Source organism: Schistocerca piceifrons, chromosome 1 (assembly GCF_021461385.2).
Source record: "Schistocerca piceifrons isolate TAMUIC-IGC-003096 chromosome 1, iqSchPice1.1, whole genome shotgun sequence".
NCBI classification, from domain to species: Eukaryota; Metazoa; Arthropoda; class Insecta; order Orthoptera; family Acrididae; genus Schistocerca; species Schistocerca piceifrons.
The window spans coordinates 1190944694-1190961649 of NC_060138.1; the positions used below are offsets into that span (position 1 = coordinate 1190944694).

At 42.9% G+C, this 16956-nt stretch overlaps 1 protein-coding gene across 1 annotated transcript in view; it reads right to left on the reverse strand.

Annotated features, from left to right (window-relative positions):
- LOC124802461 overlaps positions 1-16956 on the reverse strand; it is a 238461-nt gene that overhangs the window by 68070 nt on the left and 153435 nt on the right. The window contains exon 2 of the mRNA XM_047263249.1: positions 4298-4509. Coding sequence (XP_047119205.1) covers positions 4298-4509 — 212 coding nt within the window. The remainder of the gene's footprint in view (positions 1-4297; positions 4510-16956) is intronic.

The following is a 16956-nucleotide window of genomic DNA, read 5'->3' on the forward strand; positions in this document are numbered from 1 at the left end:
CACATGTCCTGTGGATACACGTTACGTGTCTTTAATGCAGTGGTTTCCATTGCCTTCTGCATCCTCATGTCGTTGATCATTGCTGACTCTTCCGCCTTTAGGGGCAATTTCCCACCCCTAGGACAAAAGAATGCCCTGAACCTCTATCCGCTCCTCCGCCCTCTTTGACAAGGCCGTTGGCAGAATGAGGCTGACTTATTATGCCGGAAGTCTTCGGCCGCCAAAGCTGATTATTTATCAAAATTTAGACAGTGGCGGGGATTGAACCCGGGATCGAAGACGTTTTGATTATGAATTAAAGATGGTACCCCGAGACCACGTGTACCACTGTGTTTAGTACCTGCACCTTAGTGGCACTGTCTTGAGTAACATTACCATTAATAGTGTGTCTCCGGGTGTTCTGCTGAGATAACCTGATAGATCGTTAAGTTACCATTGCTGTCGCACCGTGAGGGTACTAACTGTGTCTTGGCGCTGGTGTACTTAACATATGACCAGGATTTCTTTTGGTTTTCTGTCAGATTTCGAGAAAGAGTTTGGTTGTGGAAACAATTAAAGACAACTCACTTTAAAGTCTGCGCTAAATTTCGAGCTCGTGTAAAAACATGGCTTACCTTGAAGAATTTTTGTTGTTTTAAATCAAGCTTTTTTCATTGCTTCTGCAAAATGTTTTAACCTGTTTTGCATATCATCTCTTGTTAATTTATTTGGTATAAATCTAAATGGTTCAAATGGCTCTAAGCACTTTGCCCATATAATTAGTTTGGAAGGACTGGAGACTGTCGCTTATCAAGGGTTCAAGCGAGATTGTATCTCCTATTCTAAATGGATACATCATTCGCTAAAAACATTCAACAGCGTAGATCTCGTAAAATATTTCTTAATTTAAGACAACCGGTTTCGGCAGACTTTGCTATATCTTCAGTTCTTAAAAGTCTTTTTTATTGTGAAACGTATTAATTTTACGTTGAATCTCACGCGAAGTTGTCATGTGAATAAAAATCAGCGCATTATAAAAGGTCTGTCATAAATAAAATATTTTTAAAAATGTAGCACCCTGTGCCATTGTACATGTCCATATACGTCGCTCACAGATGCTTGTTACATCACAAAAACACAGTATGCAGCAGCACGTCTATTAACATACAGTGATAATCCGCTTTACACAGCGTACAAGGTACAACTGACAGATAGTATTGCAAAGATGCAGTACTACCTGTTAATTGTACCCTGTACGCGGTGTAAAGCCGACTTTCAGTGTTTAGAATATGTCCACGTTACATAAACATGTCCTACTGTGCACTGTGTTTTTATGATGTAACAAGCATCGGTGAGGATATATATACACTACCCGGATACCTAGCTGAAAATGAATTAAAAGTTCGTGCTGTAATTCAATATGGTGTTGGCCTACCCTTAGGCTTGATGACACCTTCCACTCTCTCAGGCACACGTCCAATCAGGTGCTGGAATGCTTCTTGGGGAATGGCAGACCATTCTTCACTGAGTGCTGCAATGAAGAGAGGTATCGATGCCGGTCGGTGAGGTTTGGCACGAAGTCGGCGTTCCACAACATCCCAAACGTGTTCTATAGGATTCAGACCAGGGCTCTGTGCAGATCAGTCCATTACAGGGATGTTATTGTCGTGTAACCACTCCGCCACAGGCCGTGCATTATGAACAGGTGCTCGATCGTGTTGAAAGATGCAATCGCCATTCCCGAATTGCTCTTCAACAGTGAGAAGCAAGAAGGTACTTCAAACATCAGTGTAGGCCTGTGCTGTGATAGTGCCACGCAAAACAAGAAGGGGTGCAAGGCCCCTCCATCAAAAACACGACCACCCCATGACACAACCGCCTCCGAATTTTACTGTTGGCACTACACACGCTGGCAGATGACGTTCACCTTCCCATCGGATCGCCACATTATGCACCGTGACTCGTCACGCCAAACAACGTTTTCCCACTGTTCAATCGTCCACTGTTTACGCTCATTACACCAACCGTAGCCGCTTATGAATAGCCGCTAGACAATGAAATCCAAGTTTTGTCGCCTCTCGCCTAACTGTCATAGTACTTTTAGTGGATCCTGATGCAGTTTGGAATTCCTGTGTCTGGTCTGGATAGATGTTTGCCTATTACACATTACGACCCTCTTCAACTGTCGGCGGTCTCTGTCAGTCGAAGAGACGACGTCCGTCTGTACACTTTAGTGCTGTACGTATACCTTCTCGTTTCCACTTCACTATCACGCCCAAAACAATGGACCTATGGATGTTTAGGAGTACGGAAATCTCGGGTACAGACGTATGATACAAGTGACACCCAGTCACCTGACCACGTTCGAAGTCCGTCAGTTCCGCGGAGCGCCCCATTCTGCTCTCTCACGGTGTCTAATATACCAGGTAATCATATAGTCAGTATAAATTTGAAAACTGAATAAAGACAGGTACAAATTGACACATATGCTAAGAAAGACATGGGGTTTTATTAGAACCAAAAAAATACAAAAGTTCAAAAAATGTCCGACAGATGGCGCTTCATCTGATCAGAATAGCAATAATTAGCATAACAAAGTAAGACAAAGCAAAGATGATGTTCTTTATAGGAAATACTCAATATGTCCGTCATCATTCCTCAACAATAGCTGTAGTCGAGGAATAATGTTGTGAACAGCACTGTAGAGCATGTCCGGAGTTATGGTGACGCATTGGCGTCGGATGTTGTCTCTCAGCATCCCTAGAGATGTCTGTCGATCACGATACACTTGCGACTTCAAGTAACCCCAAAGCCAATAATCGCACAGACTGAGGCCTGGGGACCTGGGAGGCCAAGCATGACGAAAGTGGAGGCTGAGCACACGATCGTCACCAAACGACGCGCGCAAGAGACCTTTCACGCGCCATCTGTCGGACATTTTGTGAACTTTGGGTTTTTTGGTTCTAATAAAACCCCATGTCATTCCAAGCATGTGCGTCAATTTTTACCTCTCTATGTACATTATTCCGTGGTTTATTTTTTTCAAATTTATACTGACTTTTTGATCACCCTGTATATATATATATATATATATATATATATATATATATATATATATATATATAGAGAGAGAGAGAGAGAGAGAGAGAAGGGAGACACCTCCGTTTGCACTAGGTGGTTTATGTTTTTAAATATTTTAGTTAGGATATACCTTTTGTAATGCGCTGATTTTTATTCACATGGCAACTCTGTGTGAGGTAAAACGTAAAGGAAACACGTTTCCCAACAACAAAGTTTTTTCAGACCCGATCGGTACAGCAAATTCTGTCTAAAACTGTTGTCTTACACAAAGAAATGCTTTATGCGATATAGGCTGCTGAATATTTTCAGCAAGTAAAACAGATCGCTTCTTCTGTACTCCCAAAATAAGAAAACTCACTCAGATGCATTATTCGCTTATTTTTTGTGGATTCAGGTATTAGGGCGTTCAGTCTCATTACAAAGACCTCGTGGCTCCTTTTGTACTCTCAAAATGAGAAAATTCAATCAGTTACCTAATTCATTAATTTTTGGTGGATTCAGATGTTAGTCCCACTACGACGACCTTGCGACCTCGCTTTCCTGCACTGCACTGCCATACTCTGCGCACACTGTTTGAGCTTGGCCATGCCACCCCTAGAGAAACGAAAAGGTAACAGTAATTTTTGAGAAAAATAGTTCAAATGGCTCAGAGCACTATGGGACTTAACTTATGAGATCATCAGTCCCCTAGAACTTAGAACTACTTAAACGTAACTAACTTAAGGACATCACACACATCCACGCCCGAGGCAGGATTCGAACCTGCGACCGTAGTGGTCGCGCTGTTTCAAACTGTAGCGCCTAGAACCGCTCGGCCACCTCTGCCGGCATTTTTGAGTACATTTATCCTGGAGAGCAGCTGTTTTTTTATTACTTAAAATAATATGAACAGTCTCAATGGCAATAAACTTCTTTTTTTTATGAGGTTACCGGTTTCGGTCTGTTCTAGACCACTTTCAGACTTCACGCCATGATGGTAGTCTGCTTAGCAGTTAGCGTTCGTGGAGCCGTAGCGCCTGCTCCGTTCGCTGCCACTATCTGCCATTATGAGGCTACTGATGACCTCAGAAGTTGAGTCGCATAGTGCTCAGAGCCATCTACCATCATGGTATGAAGTCTGAAGATGGTCTTAAACAGACCGAAATCGTTAACCTCATAAGAAAAAAAAGAATTTCCTTGCCGTTGAGACTGTTTGTGCCCGTTTTTAGGAAAAAGCGACGCTTGGCAGACTACTTACGTCCACCCTGACTCCATCGATCTTGTAGCTGTGCTGCGGCGGGTGTGATCGCGGCACGTATCGGTAGAACTCCTCGTCGTCCTTGTACCACTTGACGGAGTAGAGCGCGTCGTCCTCCAGGTCGTACAGGCACTGCAGCAGCGCCTGGTCGCCGCGCAGCTTGTACTGCGGCACCTGCAGCCGCAGCAGCTTCAGTCCGCCCACGCAGGCCGCTGCAAAAAAAATGAGAACAAAAAAGGAATCAAACATGAGTGCGCTCACCCCGTCCGCACTCCGCTGCGCTTAATAGCCCGAGCGCCATCCACTCCACTGTGAAATAGAGAGTGTTCAGCATTCTCCTATTTCAGCGGAGCGTGAAATGCACTCAGTACACCCCTGCGCAAAATGTAGCACCTGCAACATTTGAGAGAGTATGTCTACCAACTTCCTGGAACGACTGGATTCTAAAAATTAATTTTCGTGCAAAAATTAAAAATTTAATTCAATTTTCCGGGCAATTACTTTGCTTCGTTGCGCACAATATGTTCGCTTAGACAAGCTGGCGGCACTCACGAGGGCTTAAACGTGCAGGTGGTTGCCTCGCTGCCAATATAAATTTTTTTCATCAAACTCTAAATTCCGTTAACTTTGAAATATGACGAGAATTGTAAATTTTAACTAGTATCCTTGAGAACTTAACCCTTTTACTGGATAAAATAGAGACAATAAGTATCAGTTAACAAACGTTTATTGTCCACTGTGTGAGGGAATTCGACAATCTATAATGGTGCTTGATGTTACAAATTCTCATGAAAACAGGTGTAAGCTACAGGGAAAGGTGGGTGATATACAACATGCGCACGAAGAAAGAGGAATAACTGGCAAGGGAAACTTCTTATCGCACTCCCCTCAGATAGGTGGTAAAATGCCCCAGTTGATATCCCGTCAAAAATTTAACACATAGTAGTCATAAAAACAAGCGTAAGGTGTACTGAACTGTGGGAGAGGAAGCAAAATAGAAACAGTGAACATCGAGCAAACTGCAAGAATCACGCAGTCGTGGTTGTGCTGTCACGGTGTTGGACTACAAAGTTCATAAAATTATGAACTTTCCATCCGGTCATTCATATGGCTGTTCTCCATCTGTACTTTTGCAAACTGTCATTTTATACATTGGTTATATATAGTGATTCACGTGTCAAGGGAAGGTTTACAATCTTTGGCCCGAAAAAAGCATGTTCTTTGAGAATTTTTTCTCGGGGTCTGTTATAGATATCAATGTCAAATTGGGTCAAAATGTTTATTGATATTTCCTCTACAAACCAGATGTTTTTCGACCGGAAATATCGAAGAGCAAAGGCGTAAGTGCCGTGGGGACGAAACAAAATTTCGATGTAGACATCCACGCGCGGTATGTCACAGGCCAGCCGGCTCATCTGACATAAAAATTGATTTGACGTTAGGGAAGTATACAAGATTCTTTAGGAGTTGTACCTCGCTTAAGTTATTTGGACAATAGTAAACAAAATGGCGGCCATTTTGAAAGAAATAGGGTCTTTTAAACGATTTTTCGACTTCGTCGGTCAAGTAAAAATATTTATAGTTGATGAAGAGGAATAAAAGTGGTACAACTTCTAGACAATTTAGTTAGAATCAAAGAATCACGCCAATGGGTTCAGTAGAGTTACCATACCGCGCGGTAAAAAAAAAAAAATCCTCATTTCCATAAAACGCGTTTGAAGTTTGGACTGCATATAAATGCAATATTATGCAACGTACGTACAATCTGCTATTCCGGGTCCATAAACTAGTCCTTCCTCTTCCTCGGAGGGGGCGTTCTGCTCGATCTGGGCCATCCTGCGCTGCTCCAGAGCCGCTCGTACGACCGGTGACAATCGGTTTTCGGCCACTTGAATCCAGTGGTCGTCCGAATGCTTGGCGAACTGCGTCGAATAGAATCCCAGGGTGACGTCCATCGTTGTAATGGTCTTCAGAATTTCTGAATACCCTTCGTTGAAGCTGCTCACTGCCAGGGAAGTCGCAATCTCCACAGTCTTCGCACCAAAATGCAAATGCTTGGGGGATAACTTCCAAACAAACGCGTTCAAACTTTCATTTGAATTTTGTGTGTTTGCTCCCAAGCACCGGTATAATAACTCGTCCTCCGAAAGGAAAAAACTGGTGCGTGAAAAAGGCCGGTTTCAGGCAGGTGCATTTTCGTGTTCAACCGCGAATAACAAACATTTCCGTTCCGTATTTGGAAAAACCGTTTCAGGGGTGGATTCTAAACACTTTGTTGGATTAAAAAATGCAATTTAAAAAATAGATTTTTGAACCAAAAGATAGTAAACCTCCCCTTAAGAATATATTACCATCGCAAGTAAATGTGATGAATAGGCAGAGAAGGCCACATGCCTTATAGACTTCTCACAGAAAGGAAAACAAGAAGTGGCACACAGGTGTGAACTACGTTACAACAAGAGTCAGAACCTAAGAAATGGAACAGAAGAATCATATGTTGTACTTGTGCAGAACAAGTAGGAGGCACGGCGATCCCTCTTTACACCACGCCACAGACACAGATTTGAATACAGCGAACAGACCACGTCAATGACCGGACGGGCAGTTCATAATTTTGTGAAAAAAAAAAAAAATGATTGGGCGAGATTTGAACATGAGCCTCCCCCTCTGCAATCACACTCGATGCCGAGTTTGAACAAATTCTCTTGATGTTGCATATCTTGATCTTGGACCGATCGATGTTCCTGTTTAGATTTATCTTCAGCTTTCACAGTTCAGTACACCTTCTTCCTATTTTCGTGCTTGATCTGTGTTCAGTTGTTGAGCGCTATCCACTGTGTCACCTCTAAATCTGAGGGGGGGAGGGGGGTTACGATGGGGAGTTTCCCTTATAAGGGTGGAATACCACGAACAAAATGCACGGATTGGAAAAAAATATAAGACAATTACGCAGTCGCTATTCATTCTATACACTGAAGATGCAATGACCGGAGTAAAAGAAAAGTTCAAGAATGGGATTAAAATTCAAGGTGAAAGGATATCAGTGGTATGAGTTGCTGACAATATTTCTACCTCAGTGGAAATGGAAAAGAACAGCAGGATCTGTTCAGTGTAATGACCAGTCTAAACATCACAATCTATGGACTGAGAGTAAGTCGAAGAAAGAAGGAATTGATGAGCTACATTAACTATTTGTAATTGCGAATATGGAGAACTAGCTGTAGAATGGAATGACGAAAATGATCATTTGTGCCTGACGGGGCTTTACCGCTTATCGCCAGCGGTCGGTTTACAATTTGGCTACCCGTGCCCGACTCACGGCCACTCCTAAACTTCCACATGTCATCAACCACGCCTCTACAGCCTGTACTCATACATCTATTATATATATTCCCGGATAGGTGAGACACTTTACTTGCAAGTCACTTTCTTGATGTCGGTGGATGAATGTTAACTTTTTCGGTAGTTTCATTTCTGCTGATTATCATTAATTTCGATGTTGCAGTGCTTGTGCTATTCCGAATTACAATGCAAAGTATCTTTGGACAGGCACTGCAACATCGGAAATTAACGATGACCTGCAGAAATGAAATCAGCCAGAAACTTAATATCAAAATTGGGAACCATGCCATGAAGCAGACGAAGTGAAGAAATCCTGGTACTTTGTAAACAAAATAATGCACGACAAAGAAAAGAAGCTATAAAGAGCAGTCTAGCATTCCAGACCATGAGACTACTATTATTACCAATTATCGGACGTAATTTGACGAAAATGTTGCAGAGCACAGTGAATAAGCTGGGAGAAAACAAGGAGCCTTTGGTTTGTGGTGCTACAGAAGGAAGGTGGACAGCTATGATAATGAGGTTTTCCCAGCAGAATCGACGAACAGAGTAACATTTGAAAAACATTGACAAGAAGAAGGGACATGACTGCAGCACGTGTATCAAGAAATCAAGGATTAACTTCCATGGAACTTTGAGTTGTACAGGGCAAAAACTGTGGAGGAAAGCTGCTTCATCCTAAAACTGAATACTCTTGATGCAATAGGGCTACCCTGAGATTTCGTGGCGGTGCGTATCAAACCAGGCAGAAGACAGGCGGACGAAGAAGAATAACAAAATCAAAGAATAAATAAAGAATAGTAAACACAGTGGTAGTTCAGACTGAGGAACCACAATGTCGAGTTCAGCGTCTTGTAGCTTTCACCGGTGCCCCGAGAGTGAGACACGTGTGAAGCAGAGAAATATACTGAGTAATTTCTCTGCCTGCCTACACTTCGGAAAGGTGAGGGCGTGCCAGGGTCTATAAATTTTTTTTTACTATCGAACGATCATGGAAGACGCCGAGGAATTTCTTGGGCTACTAAAGATGGCCTCCTCTAGGAACTGGTCATAGACACATTTCAAACTTAAGAATATGCTGCACAGAAATAAATATAAATTGAAAAATGCTCAAGAACACTACATAAGTCCCCACCTACGAAACAGGACGGAAAAAGGAACTGACGGCTACTCACGAGCATCCACTGTCATAAGGGCGAATTCAGCTATGTAGTTTTACTTACACTACACTTAACATTGAAATTTATAATTTAGCAACGGTTATTGTTAATTATCACAAGGCGGCAGCCGCACGATGTCCTGAAGTTCATCTACTTCAAGGTCTTTGGCCCGTCGATGCCCACGTAAAGTCCACAGCGGTAGAATATGAGTCTGTCACGGTAATTTATTTATCTTAAAATTAATTTTCCTCCTCGTCATAAAACAACACAGAAGTAATAATGAAACTATGTCCCGTTCTATGGGCTTTAGGGCTGGCACCTCCAACTACACTATGTTGTTGTTGTTGTGGTCTTCAGTCCTGAGACTGGTTTGATGCAGCTCTCCATGTTACCCCATCCTGTGCAAGCTTCTTCATCTCCCAGTACCTACTGCGACCTACATCCTTCTGAATGTGTTTAGTGTATTCATCTCTTGGTCTCCCTCTACGATTTTTTCCCTCCACGCTGCCCTCCAATATTAAATTGGTGATCCCTTGATGCCTCAGAATATGCCCCACCAACCGATCCCTTCTCCTAGTCAAGTTGTGCCACAAATTTCTCTTCCCTCCAAATCTATTCAATACCTCCTCATCAGTTATGTGATCTACCCATCTAATCTTCAGCATTCTTCTGTAGCACCACATTTCGAAAGCTTCTATTCTCTTCTTGTCTAAACTATTTACCGTACACGTTTCACTTCCATATATGGCTACACTCCATACAAATACTTTCAGAAACGACTTCCTGACACTTAAATCTGAACACGATAACAACAAATGTCTCTTCTTCAGAAACGCTTTCCTTGCAAATGACAGTCCACATTTTATATCCTCTCTACGTCGACCATCATCAGTAATTTTGCTCCCCAAATAGCAAAACTCATTTACTACTTTAAGCCTCTCATTTCCTAATCTAATTCCTGAAGCATCACCCGATTTAGTTCGACTACATTCCATTATCCTCGTTTTGCTTCTGTTGATGTTCATCTTATATCCTCCTTTCAAGAGACTGTCCATTCCGTTCAGCTGCTCTTCCAGGTCCTTTGCTGTCTCCGACAGAATTACAGTGTCATCGGCGAACATCAAGGTTTTTATTTCTTCTCCCTGGATTTTAATTCCTAGACTATATCTGCAATAAATTTCGGTGCTACATTACAGCACCCTGTAATACCACATGTTCAGGTGGATGCCGGGTGAACGTAGTTTTTTTTTATATACGTTGAATGGACTGTTCCTTACCTCAAGGCCGTCAGTTTCCAGTGCATGTGCATGGACTCTGGCCAAAGATAACAATTCTTACGTTTGTCATAGTGGAACGTTCATTTAAATTTGCATGGCAGCCATTCGATGCGGAAAGACGCTAGTCAAGCCCAAAGAACTCTGTCCTTTAGAGCCATGGTGGTGTGAGTAGCTTTTTTAGTAACATTTGTATCGGTAACAGATTGTTCGCTGCCCACTATGATCGTCTCCGATAGAGTATCATACTTGAATGCTCAAATAAGGTCATTAACACTATGCCGTCCGGCGAACCCACAGTAGCGTCGCGCGCGAAATAGCGGTCAACGGCCGGCTACACTACAGTGGTGTCGTGTGCATTGCATCGCTCAGTGTCCGGTGACAGCACTTCAGTATCTTTTGCTTATTGTTGGTGTTTTCTTTAGGTAACAACAAGTTACACACGTCAACAAGTGTTTTGTTTTTATAGGTACTTGTGGCCTTCCTTCATGGCGGACGAGAGAGACAATAGGATTATTTACGATGAACGTGTGGACGTCTTGTCTGACTTTCCGGAGGACTTGGCCGATTGGGAAGAAGACATTGGATATCAAAAAAATGAAAGAGAAGCAGAATCGTAGGAAGAATTCGGCGAACGCTAGGGTTGCCAACTGATTCTGCTGAATCAGACGAAGGAGACAGTTGCACAGTAGTCAGACTTTGATTTACTGAGGACAAATAATAAATTTGAAGGATCCCCAGGTCTTAACATATTTCCCAAAGATACACAGAGCGTCGAGGATATCGTAGAATTATATAATTGGAACGATCTATTTAAATATATTAGCAACGAAACCAACAAGTACTACAGTCATAACTGCGATATAAGGAAACTGGATTTAAAAAATGCCAAATTCGTCAGCGTTAAGGCAGCCGAACTTAGAAAAAGGTTTGGGCTTGCTATCCTTATGGGAATTGTAAAAAAAGTAAGGATCGATGATTATTGGTCATCGAATCCGGTGACAGACACACCGATATTTCGCAAAACGATGTCTGGCAACCGATTCAGACAAATATTATAATTTTTACATTTTTCCTACAGCATCAATAAACCGGATAATGCCGACTGGCTTGTCAAAGTGCAATTCGTAACTGATTATTTTTCCAGAAAGTTTAAAGAAACGTTTAATATGAGTCAAAACACCTCAACTGATGAAGGAATGATACCGTGGCATGGACGGTTGAATTTTAAAGTTTAAAATCCGTCGAAAATTACGAAATACGGCATACTCATTCTGATGCTGTGTGATTCGAGTACGGCATACATTTCCTCATTCAAGCTATATTCCGGCGCTGGACATTCTTTAGCAAAAATAGTGACGGAACTATTGACACCTTCTGATGGAAGGTGGCATCACCTCTGCATGGATAATCATTATAAGAGTGTAGAACGTGCAGAGAAATTACTTGAAAATAAAATTCGAGTTTGTGGAACGATACCGCAAAATAGAGGATTTCTGGAAAATTTAAGCGCGCAAATGTCAATGTGTAAGAAGAATGTGTAAGTAGGCTGTTTAGGTTTTTATATTGGTAACGCCACGTAGCGCACTGTATGAAAATCACTGGCTGTGCTGTCTGCAGTCTGTGGCTGGTTTGCATTGTTGTTTGCTGTTGTAGTGTTGGGCTATTGGCTGTTAATAGCGCGTAGCGTTGCGCAGTTGGAGGTGAGCCGCTAGCAGTGGTGGATGTGGTTCCGTGGGATGGGGGATTTTTGAGAGCGGATGATCTGGACGTGTGTCCATCAGAAACAGTACATTTGTAAGAATGGATGTCATGAACTGCTATATGTATTATGACTTTTGAACACTATTAAGGTAAATACATTGTTAGTTCTCTATCTAAATCTTTCTTTTGCTACTTGTGCCAGTCAGTAGTTAATGCCTTCAGTAGTTTGAATATTTTATTTAACTGGCAGTAGTGGCGGTCGCTGTGTTGCAATAGCTCGAGTAACGAAGTTTTTTGTGAGGTAAATGATTTGTGAAAGGTGTAGGTTAATGTTAGTCGGGGCAATTCTTTTGTAGGGATTTTTGAAAGTCAGATTGCGTTGCGCTAAAAATATTGTGTGTCAGTTTAGAGTTGATCAGAATAGGTAAAGAGCGAAATGTCTGAGTACGTTCAGTTTTGGTCAGCTGTTTGAAAATCAAATAACGTAAGGGATTTACCAGCACAGTAATTCACTAATTTTTCAAAGGGGACGTTTCAAGTGTTATCAACGGAAAGGTGACAAGTGGCCGGCGACAAGCCTTATAATCCGACTTAGCGCTGCCGGCGTCAAGCGAATAAATTTGTACGAGACGTGCGGAAGGAAAAGTGTTAAGAGGACTTTGAGCTCGCCGCTGTGGCCGAGCGGTTCTAGGCACGTCAGTCTTGAACCACGCTGCTGCTATGGTCGCAGGTTCGAATCCTGCCTCGGGCATGGATGTGTGTGATGTCCTTAGGTTAGTTAGATTTAATTAGTTCGAAGTCTAGGAGACTGATGACCTCAGATGTTAAATCATATAGTGCTTAGAGCCATTTGAACCATTTATTAAGATGACTTTACTTTTTGAGAATATTACTAGTGTAGGTTATATGAGTGTTGACAGGATATAAAGATTTTTCAGTGTTGTCCTACGACTGAGGTCTCTTCGACACTATTTTTTTGCAATGTCGCAAACTTATTTGTGAGGATTACCTTTCGCCACAGCAAACGTAATATATTTTGGACAAATTTTATTCAAGTTTTTGTGATGTTTTGAATTATATGTATGTATGTTACTTGACTACAGAAACTGTGTTTTTGTCTCGTTCCATCTAGCGGGTAATTGTGAACGTATGACACCATTCAAGACATGCTTCGTTATCTAATATCTGGTCACTAGCCGTAAGGTGCCGAAGGCCATGTTGCCTCAGAGCAATGATCACATATTTTTTCCTTTTTTTACTTGAGTCTTTTAACGTGATTCGCAACTTTGTGTTAATGGAACTCAATAGCGTGGAGTTCAGTTGATCTGAAACGTTCGTTCACTTTAATATACAAAGCTTATGATAGCGTTAAATGTTTGTTGAAAATTGAAAGTTGGAGAAATATTTGCTCTGGAGTTGAATATACTGAATTTTATGGAGGGGATGCAAATATGTATGAAGGACGTATTAAAATATTTATGGCACGCTGCAGCTTGGAGAGCTGAATTATTTAAGCCTATGAATTTTATTTTGAGAGAAAAGCATTTGATTTTTTATATTTGAACCTAAAGAGAATACCATTAGGCAGTAAATAATCAATAGGACGCAGAAAGAATCTAATTTTTACAGTCACATCAGAAATCTTCTCTGGGGTGGCACAATGCCATGAAAAGCAAAAGAAATCATGCACCGCACTTATTTCGTACCAATTACAACATATGGTTTAGAAACTTCTACCCTACTAAACAAAGACCTCAGCTGAATCCAGGCAACAGAAATGAGACTCATTAAAACTATGAACCAATCAACTAGAAAGGACAGAATCAGGAATGAGGTGAATAGAAAACTAGCAGGTATCGAGGTTCCTCTTACCAGTGTCATAAAGGAACATAGGCTTCAGTGTTATGGGCACATAATGAGAATGAACAGCCAAAGACCTGCGAAAAGGTACAGCAACCTGAACCTCGTAGAAAGAAGACCACGGGAAAGACCCAGAAAGAGACTGTAAGGTCAGATGTGGAGGAGAAAGGACACAAATGAGAAACTGTCTTGGAACAGAAGGTGTACGAAGACAGAAGCAGATGGCGAGCGGTTGTACTTCACACCCGGGAAACTGGAGTTGCAAAACGATATTGATGATGATGTTTGAACCGTGTATAAAACATCTGCGCCATTCAACGACAACGTAACGTGTGTTGTTGATAACAAATATATTAAAAATTTATCACAGTCGTCATTACTGCATGACGTTTCCTATTATCTTTCCCTACTCACGGTGTACAAAGCCGAAAATGAAAGTCTAAAAATGAAAATTAATACTACTAGTCGAAGAAGAATTTTTGGCACGCAGCAGAGAATACAGAACTGGCTGAAATTCTTTGCTGTCTGTATTATTCCGCTGTGTTCAACAAACTTGGAGGATATAAGTTGTAATAAGAAAAAACTACGACATGAAACCGCATCTTATAAGTACAGGAAAAGTCTGGCCATCATGATACATACGTGTTGTGGTAAAAGGGCTTGAATTTGGAGTGATGTCCGAAACGTTTCTTTGTCGATGAAATATTAAAGTACCATTAAATAGGCGAGGTACAGTCATTCGTTTAGTGTGTTAACTACACTGCTGAGGATCAAAGAAATGGATTACGTGTGTATTGAAGGTGAGGAGGGGCAGAAACAAAGGGAAAGGGAGAGAATTACTGATGTCTGTGTTTCTAGACATTACATGCAATGAGCGGCGGCGAGTGAAAATGTGTACCACAGCGAGATTCGAACCCGGGATCTCCTGCTTACTCCGCAGGTGCCATCCGGTAGACTGTTACCGTATCCACGAGGACTGTCTCGGCATGCCTCACGGTCGACCCATAACCCCCACCGACCGCTACGTATCAGCAGTACCTGTCCATTTCCTCCATGCACGCTACTCTTGAGATTACCACAGAGATCGGACTTAGTTGTGCATCCGCAATGAAGAAGGTGGATCCATTGGCCCTCTAGGCGAATCAATTTCATGAATGCGTGGTGCCTGTTCTTTCGGACATGTCCCACAGAACACACACCGTGCATTCATACAAAAAAATGCATGTCCGTGTAACAGTAGACAGGACACCAGCTTCTGTAGTTATTGCTGTCCGCTATTAGAACACAGTTTGCATTCGCAAGGGGGCTGGAATCGGGGAGCTGTTGTAACAGGGGAGGGGGTGGAGGGCACAGTAAAGCCAACCAGCTTTTGCAGTGGGCCGCTTCCGGATCGACGGAATCCACCGAAGGCCGAACGGGTGCTTAATTGCATTCCGGGCGGTTTAAAATATGCGCATACATTGCGGCGGGCAGGCGATGCGTCGCAGCCAATACCGCAACGTGTGGTCGGGGTGCGCGCGGGCGCACGCCTGTCGAATTCCGTTCCTCCGGGCAGAGCAGTGCGGTCGCAGGCGTGTCTACGACGACGGCGCTGGCCTGAGGGCGCGCGGATTAAGAGGACAGGCGCCGACAAAAAAAGAATCGAGGGGATTCTGTACAAGCCGAGGCATTGGCCAAGTACAGCTGACATGAGGCGCCGCTCCTGGGTTCTGTTCTCAGGATGAGGGGAGAGGGGAAGAAGGGATGGAAATTCGTTACTGTGGAACACACAAGGTATAATACTGGCCATGTTTCACTCCATAATTTTTTTTCTCTTTTCTGTCATATGATCCACACATACTGCTTGTAAACATCGCTGTGTAATTCTGGCCGGCCGCACTGGACGAATGGTTCTAGGCGCTTCAGTCTGGAACCACGCTGCTGCTACGATCGCAGGTTAGAATCCTCCTTTGGGCATGGATGTGTGGGATGTCCTCAGGTTAGTTAGGTTTAAGTAGTTCTAAGTCTTGGGGTCTGATGACCTCAGATGTTAAGTTTGGTTTAAATGGCTCTGAGCACTATGGGACTCAACTGCTGAGGGCATCAGTCCCCTAGAACTAGTGCCTAGTGCCTAGACCCGCTCGGCCACTATGGCCGGAAGATGTTAAGTCCCATAGTGCTTAGAGCTATTTGAACCTTTTTGTGTAATTCTGATTTGACCACTAAATGCCACAAGAGTCGAACCTGCCACTATAAAGGGATGCGGAGACTACTGTGTTGTGAGTGGAAAAGCACTAATACAATAAATGATAGGCCAGGAAACATATACTGAGGCACAGTCGAGTATTACTGAACAATCGTATGAAACCAGCAGAATAAATCATTATTGAGTTCTAAAGGGCTACCAGTAGTACAGGTAACACAGCGACTGGCCGTAGAGGTTTAAAAGGAGGAGAAGGTGGAGATAAGTGTTTAACGTCCCATCGACAACGACCTCATTAGAGACGGTGCACAAGCTCGGATTATAGAAGGATGGGAAAGGATGCCGGCCCTACCCGTTCAAAGGAACCATCCCGGCATTTGTCTGAAGCGATTTAGGAAAATGACGTGAAACCCAAATGAGGATGGTCGGACGCAGGTTTGAACCGTCGTCCCTCCGAATGCGAATCCAATGTGCGAACCACTGAGCTACCTCTCTCGAACTACAGTCTTAAAAGGACTGGGGTACAGTGGTCGAGAAGCTCTTCATATGCTACAAATTTCTGTAGTTATTGACAGAGGGAAGACAGCGCACGGAGCATAGCGAGTAGTCAGTCGGCGTTTGATGTACTGCGAGGACGTTCGGTGCCGACATTCCGGCGCCTGGGTCTGGCGGCGAGCGGAACTGGAGTGCGGAATCAGTCACCGGTCAACATAGGTTCTGTTTAAAAGTAGTGTCTATTTCGAATCCAGAGGAGAGCGCGGGGAAATTTAACCTGGCGTGCATGTTGACAGCGTGTTCCTGGACTAACTTTAAATGGTCAGCTATTTTGTGGTGACACTTTTGGATGTGATTGCTCCGTGCAGCCGCTTTGATTTTCGATAGTCATTCCTTAAACCACTTGGACATGCGTCCGGGGTACTTGGTATTGCAAGTCCACGTAACTGCACGGTGCCACGGTTCCATTGCATTTATCTTGAATTACAACTGTGGCCGATATTCGGAGCTTCTTTTAATGGCAACTGTAATAGTAACAATTTTGCACCGTCAAACGGTGCTTTGGTATCTAAGGTTGTGTGCGGATTATCTGGCCATTATCACCTTGAGCTAGTTGTGGCTTATAAATTTATCAAGTGATAT